Source organism: Orycteropus afer, unplaced genomic scaffold (genome assembly GCF_000298275.1).
Source record: "Orycteropus afer afer isolate SDZICR_OR568_19922 unplaced genomic scaffold, OryAfe1.0 scaffold00033, whole genome shotgun sequence".
NCBI classification, from domain to species: Eukaryota; Metazoa; Chordata; class Mammalia; order Tubulidentata; family Orycteropodidae; genus Orycteropus; species Orycteropus afer.
The window spans coordinates 2644702-2656101 of NW_006921620.1; the positions used below are offsets into that span (position 1 = coordinate 2644702).

An 11400-nucleotide genomic window follows, 5' to 3' on the forward strand; every position below is an offset into this window, starting at 1 on the left:
TGATTTTGAATTTTGTTCCACATTGTTCTCCCACTCTATCCGGGATCTCCTGCACCAGTCCACCTCTGAGTGGTTGACAGTGGTAGTCAGGCACCATCTAGTTCTTCTGGTCTCATGGTAATATAGGCTGAAGATTGCATGGTCTGCCAGTTCCTTGGACTAATTGTTTCCATGAATCTTTGGTTTTTTTCATTCTTCTCTGCTCTGGACGAGGAGAGACCCATTGATGACCACTTGCAAGTTTTTAAGATCCCAGTTTCTACTCACCAAAGTAGGATGTAGAACAATGTTTTTGTGTAGTACTTTCCTGTCTTTTTAATGACCTTTTGCTTTTTTCATCTGTGATATTCTTGATGTCATCCCACAGCTTGTCTGGTCTTCAGTCCTTGATGTTCAATGCTTCATATCTATTCTTCAGATGGTCTCTAAATTCAGGTGGGGTATACTCAAGTTTGTCCTTGACTCTCCTGGACTTGTTTTAATTTTCTTCAGCTTAATGGTGTGATCTGCAGTTGGCCCCTGGCCTTGTTCTGATTGATGATATTGAACTTCTTTGTTGCCTCTTTCCACAAATATGGTTGACTTGATTCCTGTGTATTCCATCTAGCTAGGTCTACATGTATAGTCACCATTTATATTGTTTAAAGAAGGTATTTACAATGAGTAAGTCATCATTATTGTCGTTGTTATCATTAGTCATGCAAAATTCTATTATGTGATTTGCAGCATAATTTCTATCACCAAAGCTGTATTTTCCAACTGCCAGTGCTTTTTTGCTTCCAGTTTTCACATTCTGATCACCAGTAATTATCAATACATCTTGATTGAATGTTCGGTCAATTTCAGACTGCAGAAGTTGGTAAAAATATTCAATTTCTTCACCTTTGTCTTAGTGGTTGGTGTATAAATTTGAATAATAGTAATATTAACTGTTAGGAGCTCTGGTAGCATAGTGCCTAAGGCACTTGACTGCTAACCAGAAGGCTGGTGGTTCACACCCACCAGCCACTCCTCGGAAGGAAGATGGGGCAATCTACTTCCATAGTGATACTGCCTCGGAAACCCAAGGAGGGGTTGCTGAGTCAGGTCTGACTTGACGGCACATACCAACCAACCAACCAATATTAACTGTTATCCTTTGTAAGTATATGGATATTATCCTATCACTGACAGCACTGTATTTCAGGATAAATCTTGAAATATTCTTTTTGATGATAAATGTGATGCCATTCCTCTGTAATAATTTAATCATTGCTGCCATAGTAGACCATAGGATTGTCTGATTCAAAATGGCCAATACCAGTCCATTTCAGCTCACTAATGCCTAGGATATTGATTTTTATGTGTTCCATTTAGTTTTTGACAACTTCCAGTTTTCCTAGATTCATGCTCCATATGTTACACATTCTGATTTCCAATGGACGTTTACAGCTATATCTTCTCATTTTGAGTCATGTCACATCACCAAACGAAGGTGGAAAGCTTTACTCCATCCACGTCATTAATGTTGATTCTACTTTGTGGATGCAGTTCTTCCCCAGTCATATTTTGAGTGCCTTCCAACCTGAAGTACTCATCTTCTGGCATTATACCAGAGAATGTTTCCCTGCTATGCATAAAGTTTTCCATGGCTTTTTTTTTTTTTTTTTCCCCCCAGAGTTAGACCTGCCCACATCCTTCTTTGTAGTATGGTATGTCTTAGTCTGGAAGCTCCACTGAAACCTTTCCACCATGGGTTGCCCTGCTAGTATTTGAAATACCAGTGACATAACTTCCAGTAGCACAGCAACACATAAGCCACCACAGTATGACAAACTGATAGACGAGTAGTGAAGGATCATGACTAGTTATGTTAAAATCTGTACATATTACTTAATGTGGATTAAAATGTATTTTTATAGAAAAGGAAGCATAGTTAAGTCCACCACAGAACTCATAAAATTAACAGTAAGAGTTAGTCAAAATATATGTATAATTTGTATAACTGACAACTAATATGTTACTGAATATGATAAAGAAAAATATTTTCATTTTTGTAACTTGGTATTCTTTTATTTAACAGGTATATTGTAAAGCATTTTGCAAGGTGTTGGTCTGAGAGAAGCTTTGCAAACGTACCCCCTGAGATTCAGAAACATTGTCTTAATATGTTGATTCAGTCCTTAGTAAGTATAACCCAAGTAACCTTGTTTGTGTTTGTCATCACAAAATTTATTAATTCTTGTACAAGTATTTTCAATCTTTTAAATAGAAATATAGAACTTTATTATGAAAGCAAGATAAAAGAATCAGTTCCATTTAACCCAGAACCAATTCAGAAAGCCTATCCTTAAGATTCTATTCCTCTGGAATTACACTCAGGACCAAATTTATCAGTCAGGCTTCAGTCAGAGAAGCAGAACCACTAGGAATTATATATTTATGAGCAAAGGGGGTTGGTGGGTATGCATTGACTTAGCAACATGGATGTCCCCTACCAAGATGCATCTATGTACAACACTGAGACCTCTATGACATCATTCCCTGAGGAGATCAAACAGCTACCTGATGCAGATTGATTATATTACATGCTTCCTTCATGGAAAAAAAGGCAGTGCTTTGTTCTCATTGTAATAGACACTTGTTCTGGATATGGATTTGCCTTCCTTGCCTGTAATGCTTCTGCTAAAACCACCATCTGTGGGCTTACAGAATGCTTTATCTACCATCTTGGTATTCCACAAACATTATTTCTAACTAAGGAACTTAATTCACAGCAATTGAAGTATAGCAATGATCTTAACATGTTTCTTATCAACCTGAATCAGGTGGTTTGATAGAGTGGTGGATTGGCCTTTTGAAGATTCAGTTATGTGCTGGCTCGATGGCAAGACCTTGCAGGGCTGGGGTAATATTCTCCAGAATGTGGTATATGCTGTAATCAGTGTCCAGTTTACAGCATTATTTCACCTATAGCCAGTTTCATGGGTCTAGAAATTAAGGTATGGAAATGGGAGTGGCTCTACACACTATTATCTCTAGTGACCCAATAGCAAAATGTCTGCTTCCTGTCCCTGAAATTGTAGGCTCTGCTGCTCTAGAAGAATTCGTTCCAAAGAGGAAAATATTTCCACCAGGGGACATAACAATGATTCCATTAAATTGGAAGTTAAGACTACCTCTTGGCCATTTGGGATTCCTCATGCCAGTGAATCAATAGGCAAAGTTGGAGGATCACTGATAAATTGATCCTATCAAGGGAAATTTGAGTTGCTACTATAAATACGGGTAAGGAGGAGTATATGTGGGATGTAGTACTTCCATGTCCTATGATTAAAGTCAATAGAAAATTATAACAGTCCAATTTAGGCAGCACCAACCATGTCCCAGATCTTTTAGGACTGAAAATTTGGGCTACCCTACAGATAAGGAACTACAACCAGCTAATTGAAAAGAAAGGAATATGGAAGGAGTAGTGAAAGAAAGTAGTTACAAGTGCCAGCTATGACTTTGTGAACTATTACAGAAATACTGTTGCAGTAGTTATGATAGAATCAAATTCATATCCTTTTTATATTAATATTTTTGTACACGTATTTACCAGTATTTTTGTTTTTTTCTTCTCTCTCATTCCCCTACCATCTAATATAAGACATGATAATAATGGTTAATATTATATCTCTGTATTTAATTTACCAGAGAGTTAAAAAAACAAGAGAACAAAACTCACTGCCATCAAGTCTACTCCGACTCATAGTGACCCTATAGGGCAGAGTAGACTGCCCGATAGGAGTTCCACGGCTGGAAAACTTTATGAAAGAAGACTGCCTCATCTTTCTCCTGCAGATCAGCTGGTGGGTTCGAACCACCCACCTTTTGGTTAGCAGCCAAATGCTTTAACTACAGTACTGCCAGAGCTCCTCCAGATAGCTAAAGGGAGTATGAATCAGTTTAAAGAATGAACATCCCCAAAAGCAAAGAAAGGGACTTTGTATCCTCTTTTGGGGAATAGGTTAGAATGTTTGTTGTATGCAACTTTGTTATATATGGGATTGTTGTATCATGTTAGAAGCAGGACATTGTTATTTTCCCCATTTGGGAACTAAGTATAGTTTAAAGAGATAATGTATGGGTGCCAAGTTGACAAGGAGTAGACTGTGGTGGCTTTGTAATGTGTCAGCTTGGTTAGGCTGAACTATGCTTCCCAGAATCCCCTTCTCAATATGTTTGAGTTAAGGTAAGCCGTAAGAGACAATTTGGCACAAGATTTGGAGAACAGAAGACAGCCACTTTTGCTTTTCACACTCCAAAGGTTGAGGCAACCATGTTTAGCTTAAACATGTTGCTTATTTATTGACTCACCTTGTTGGCAAGGAACAGCAAGCAGACCTGCAACTGTCTTCCTTGTCTTATATCCTCCTTCAGCCTTTCTGACTCCTGGACCAGGTGTGTGTTTAGCTACAAGATGACAAGTGTCAGTATCACCTGCAGGACATCCATTTCATTTAGATTAGAGACAGTAAGAAATGACCCAGTTCCAGTCCATCCTTGTGAGTTTCAGCTTATTATTCTTGGATTTCAGCTTTCCTTGTTTGCCCCTGCTTTACATCCATCTTCCCCTCCAGACTGCCTGCCCCGTGGACTTCAAACTATAGCATCAGATACAGAGACCATCTAATTAGCTATTTAACCACCATTTAATTGTGTAAGGTGAAATCCTGTAACAAATCCCTTTATCTGTATAAATACCTTCTAGTGGTTCTGTTCCCCTAATTGAATCCTGAATGATAACTACAGACTGGGTTATAGAGAAGATGTATCTAAATCTAACAAGGAAAATAAGCTGGTGAAATACCACTGTAAAAAACAAATCTAAATCTGGGTTTATGAATGATTTCATAGTTTGGTTGCTTACTATTTTGCATTTATATTTCCTCGGTCATGGAATGGTTACTCCCTGTTCATGAAGGCAAACAAAAGGCCCTGCTATAATTCAGTTTAATAAAAGTAGAAACATTAATTTATAATTATTGTTATTATTGCTTACTTTTTTTTAATACCTTTCCATTTCAAAAAATACTTTTAATAAAAGACAGGTGCTCCTATCTCCATTTGACAGAAGAGGAAGAGAATCAGAGATGTAAGTGCTTTATTCAAGTTCACAATGACAGTAAATGCTAATCTGTGTCTTAAAACCAATTACTACCATATTATAATAGGTACTCAACATGGGCAAAGTTTTTTTTTTTTTTTTTTAAGATGTGGGCCTTGACTTCAAGGAACTTATAAATTGATGGAAAAATGGGCACTTAAACAACTAAAATTCAAGTTACATTTATAATGAATATTATCATTAAGTTTTACATCAGTCTTTTTTGCCGTCATGGTCTCAGCCTTATAACAGTGCCTAGCACATATTAAGCATTCAGTATATTGTCAGATAAGTATATTGTCAGATAAGTAAATAAATGAATGAATAAGTATAATTTGTAGTCCATGGGATCACAGAGGAGAAAACAGTTGATTCTGACTAGAAGCATGAGAGAATTCAAGATGTACCTGAAGAGTATAATTTTAAAATAAATAAATAGGTTAGGGTATTCTTGACAGATTTTAAAATGTGACCAAGGGCCTGAAGACTGTACAAAACAAAAAGATCACTGCTGTCAAGTTGATTCTGACTCATAGCGACCCTATAGGACAGAATAGAACTGCCCCATAGCACTTCCGAGGCTGTAAATCTTTACAGAAGCAGAGTACCACATCTTTCTTACACAGAGGACTGGTGGATTCACACTGCTGATCTTTTGGTTAGTGGTTTAGCACTTTAACCACTGCAGCACCGGGCTTCTATGGAGACTGGACAGTCAGTGCTAATAATCTGCTATAACTGGAATGAGAACAAATGCATCTGGGGAAAGTTCAGCTAAGTCCAGATTGTTTGGGATCTTTAATGAATGTCTTGTTAAAGAGTTTGATTTTTATTTTACAAGTTACAAGTATGTGATTAATTGGAGAATAAGACCTTCATAATTATCTTCCTCTGCCTCAATAGTTTTGATTTTCTACCTCTAATCAGGTCCTTGTAAGTGTGGTTAAAGCACTTAGCTGCCAACTGAAAAGTCAGTGATTTGAACCCACCAGCCACTCCGTGGGAGATGAGGCAGTTTGTTTCCATAAATATTACAGCCATGAAAACCCTGTGGGAAAGTTCTACTCAGCCCTACAGAGTTGCTGTGAGTCAGAATCAACTAGAGGGCAGTGGGTTAATCAGGTCCTTATAAGCTTTGTGAATACCGGTCTTTTCCTTTCAAGACAGATAAAAAGATGAACATGAGAACAACCAAACACCCAGTTTGATCACTAGCCTTTTAGCATTGCAATGCTTATTATGGAAATTTGGAATTTTGTTCTTCTTTGTGAATATTCAGATTTTAAGAAACAATATATTCTTTGATATATTCTTTATATGATACAGATAAAATATATTTAGCTTTTTCAAAAGAAAATAGAATATTTTTAATTGATCCAAGTAAAAATTTTGAATTATCTTTTCCTGAAAAATGAAAACCAACCAGTCTTCTGTTTTTAGTTCTAATTCAGTTTAACCATGTGTGCCATGACAGGCACTTTAATCATCAAATATTTATTTGTCATCATTTTTGTGCTCAGCATTGTCATATACCAAGGGAGAAAAGAAAGTGCTTCATTGATCTATATATAGAGAAATACATATTTCTGAAATTTTAATGTGAGGGTCTTTGAGGTTTTCTTTTTCTTGGTCACTGTGTACCAGTTAAGTAAGACGTGGCTGCTGCCTCCTCCCTAGTAAAAACCATTACTTCTAGGAGGAAAAGTGCAGGGTGATTGCCAGGGTAACGGTTAAAAGAGAGAAAGATGTTAGAAAAGTTAGAACTTTATGATATAATTTCTAGAATTGTTTCACAACTTGGTTCAAAATTTGTTTCAAAATACTTTGTTTAAGCCCTGAAAAAAAGCAAATTATGGAGAGTTTTTTTTAATTTAGTAAAATTAAAATAAAAATAGGTGTGGGGAGGTCACTAGGGTAAAACTGAAATTGCATATATATTATGTTATTAGTCCCAAGGCTAATGTTGTACTGTGGCATCTTGTGTGTTGCTGTGTGGCTTGGAAGCTGTGCCACTGGTATTTCAACACTAGCAGGTTCACTCATGGTAGACAGGTTTCAGTAGAGCTTCCAGACTAAGAAAGACTGGGAAGAACAACAGGGCCATCCCCTTCTGGAAAAATTGGCCACTGATACCTATGAATAGTAGTGAAACACTATCTGGTATATTACAGGAAAACATTATGAATAACAGTGAAACATTGTCTGATAATTATACTGGAAGATGAGCCCCTAAGGTTGGAAGGCACTCAAAATGTGACTGGGGAAGATTGTTTCCTGAAAGTAGAGTTGACCTTAAGGATGTGAATGTTGTAAAGCTTTCGGGATGTTTGTTTTCTGATGTGACATGACTCAAAATGAAAAGAACAGCTGCAAACAGCCATTAAAAATTGGAACATAGAAGCCATGGAGTATGGCTCTAAGAAAACTAGAAGTTGTCAAAAATGAAATGAAATGCATAAAGATCAATATCCTAGGCATTGGTGAGCTGAAATGGACTGATAATGGCCATTTTCAGTCTGACAATCATGTCTACTATGATGGGAATGACAAGTTGAAGTGGAATGGCATCACATTCATCATCAAAAAAACATTTCAAGATCTATTCTAAAGTACAGTGCTGTCAGTGATTGGATATTATCCATTTGCCTACAAGGAATGTCAGTTAATACTACTATTTTTCAAATTTACACATCAACCACTAAAACCAAAGGTGAAGAAATTGAAGATATTTATGAACTTCTGCAGTCTGACATTGACCACATGTGCAATCAAGATGTATTGATAATTACTAGTGATTGGAATGCAAGTTGGAAACAAAGAAGAAGCATCAATGTTGGAAAATATGGCCTTGGTGATAGAAATGTTGGAGACAGCATGATAGATTTTGCCAAGATCAGCATCTTAATTCATTGCAAGTACCTTTTTTCAACAACATAAATGGAGGCTATACATGTGTACCTCCCTAGATGAACTACACAGGAATCAAGTCAGCTCTATCTGTGGAAGGAGTCAATGGAGAAGCTCAGTATCATAAGTTAGTACAGGGTCAGGAGCTACTGTGGAATAGACCATCAATTTCTCACATTCAAGTTTAGGTTGAAACTGAAGAAAATTAAAACAAGTCCATGAGAGTCAAAGGACAACCTTGAGTATATCCCACATAAATTTAGAGACCATCCAAAGAACAGATTTGATGCATTGTACACCAGTGACTGAAGACCAAACAAGTTGTGGGATGACATTAAGAACCTCATACATGAAGAAAGCAAAAGGGCATTAAAAAGATAGGAAAGGAAGAAAATAACAAAATAGATGTTACAATAAACTCTGAAACTTGCTCTTGAATGGAGAGTAGCTAAAGCAAATGGAAGAAATGATTAAATAAGAATTGAACAGAAGATTTCAAAGGACAGCTCAAGAAGACAACATAAAAGTATTACAATGAAATGTGCAGAGACCTGAAGTTAGAAAACCAGAAGGGAAGAACACATTCAGCATTTCTCAAGCTGAAAGAACTGGAAAAAAGAAAAAAGAAATGCAGTACTATGGGCAAAATATTGAACGAAGTTCCTTTGAATGATGTGGAAACATCAAAAGAAGATGGAAGGAATACACAGAATCACTGTATCAAAAAGAATTGGTCAGGGAACTTCCAGTAAGATGGTGGAATAGGCAGACAAGCTACACAGACCCTGTTCAACAAAGAAAAGAGAAAACAATTGGCGCAGATAGAGAAGATAATTCTGGAGTCCAGAGCTTTGAAAGGAAGGATACAGAAGTGGATTAAACTCCAACTAGTAGAAGAACTTGAATGAAAACAGTGAATAAGGAGACAAACAGAGCTGAGGACTGTCAGCTATCCTGATGGCATAGACAGTTTGAATATTTCCAAGTGGTGTTAGGACCTGAGAATTAAACTGAAAATTGGCCCTGCTCACCAATGGCTTCATGGAAAACTGCACTGGTGGCTTATGATAAAAAAAGGGAAACAGCAAGGAAGGAGAGACCCTGAACTGTGGACTTTTGTCTGTCCAGAGAGCACAGCCATTTTGAATGTTTACAGGCAGTGACCATTTTGTATATTTAAAGTGACGGCATTCTCTTATACATTCCAGGGACCTAAGAATAGGCTCTGCTTGCTGAAGACAGCACAGACATATGTGAGGGTGATGACTCAAAAGGAGATAGGTGGTGAGTGCATAAGTGCTGCCAACTGGCGAATACAGGAACAGAGTACCCTACTTACTCAGATATATACAAACAGAACAAAGAAAACTAAAATCTTGGGTGAATGACTCCAGCATACAATCACCAATTAAATATAAACACAGAAACATCACAATGTCTAAGAGACAACAGACCATCACAGTCCATACAAAGAAGCAAGATAAAGCAGTAGACACAAACCCAGAACACATCCTGAAGGAAGCAGCATTGGAACTCCCTGATATGGAATTTAAAAGAATTGTATTTAGATACCTTCCACGGATTGAGAGAGAGATCAAGGAAAACACTGACAAAATTGAGGAAAACAGAGAAAACCCTAGAACAATTTCAGGAGACCATACAATAACAAGATGACAAAATAAATGCAAAATTAGAAATGATATAACATCTACAGATAGAAATCCAGAAGAGTAATACGAAATTTTCAGAAATAGATAACACATTGAATGGGCAAAGGAGTAGAGTTGAATCAATGGAAGACAGAATTAGTGAGATTGAAGACAAATACCTCAATACTTCTTTGGAAACAGAACGATCAGAAAAAGGACCAAAACAAAAGAAGAAAGTCTAAGGTTCAGGTGGAATACCATCAAGAGGAATAACCTATGTGTAATCAGAATTTCAGAACAGGAAGAGACAAATAAAACCATAGAGAAAATTGTAGAAGATTTCTTAGAAGAGAATTTCCTTGATGAGACAAAAGACAAGAATATATCCATTCAAGTTCAATGAACTCCAAACAGGGTAGACCCTAAAAGAAAATCACCAACACATAGCCTCATCAAACTCACCGAAACCAAAGACAAAGAAAGAATCCTGAAAACAGCATGGAAAAAGCAAAAAGTTACCTATAGAGGGCATTGAATAAAACTAAACTCTGATTTCTTGGAAGAAACCTTGGAGATGAGAAGGCAATGGGATGGTATATATAAAACCCTGAAAGAAAAAAAATTTCCAACCAAGAATTATATACCAGCAAAATTGCCCCTCAAATATGATGGTGAAATTAAGGTATTTCCAGATAAGCAGAAATTAAGGGAATTTGTTAAAACCAGACCAACCTTACAAGAGATGCTAAAGGGAATCCTTTGGACAGAAAACCAACAACAGAAAATAACAACCAACCATTAACACACATGATGACATAACCCAGAAACTGACCCAGTTATGGAAATATCCAAAGTAAATAAGCTTACAAGAGTGTAGACAGGGAATCAGAGACATCAATTGGCAAATGAGGATGACTACAAACCAAAAAGAGGGGAAAAATAGTGTAGTTACAGAACTTCTAATTGGTGAGGAAGTCAAGACTATTGCAGATAGAATGGACTGTTCTAAACTTGGGAAGAAAATTATAAATCACAAGGTAACCTCAAAGAAAAATGATAAACATTCACATGAAAATAAAAAAAAAAAGACTAGCACAAATATTTGTTTTTGTTGTTATTATGTGCCATCTAGTCGGACCCAACTCATAGCGACCCCTCCTTTGGTTTCCAAGGAAGTACCACTACACAAGTAGATTGCCCAACCTTCCTTATGAGGAGTGGCTGGTGGGTTTGAACCACCAGCCTTCTGGTTAGCAGTCAAGTGCCTTAGACACTATGCTACCAGAGCTCCTGCACAAATACTTAGAAAATACTAAAATAATAGCAACGAAGGAGGTGATAACATGATTCATAAACAAAATGACCTCAGCACAGAAAATTATATGGAACAAAGAAATCAGCAACACCACGAAAAAACACATCATGAAATGACAGCAACAAATTCATACTTGTTGAGGTTGTTGTTGTTAGGTGCCATTGAGTTGTTTACAACTCATAGCGACCCCATGCACAGCAGAACGAAATGCCGCCTGATCCTGTGCCACCTCCATGATCCCTGCTATACTTGAGCCCATCATCATAGCCACCATGTCAATCCATCTTGTTGAAGGCCTCCCCCTCTTTCATCAACCCTCCACCTTACCAAGCATGACATCCTTCTCCAGGGAATGGTCCCTTCTGACAACATGACCAAAGTAGGTGAGATGAAGTCTG

General features: G+C 37.1%; 1 protein-coding gene across 1 annotated transcript in view; it reads left to right on the top strand.

Moving 5' to 3' along the window:
- Positions 1-11400, top strand: part of BTBD8 (BTB domain containing 8) — a 172512-nt gene that overhangs the window by 134260 nt on the left and 26852 nt on the right. The window contains exon 10 of the mRNA XM_042780309.1: positions 2063-2165. Coding sequence (XP_042636243.1) covers positions 2063-2165 — 103 coding nt within the window. The remainder of the gene's footprint in view (positions 1-2062; positions 2166-11400) is intronic.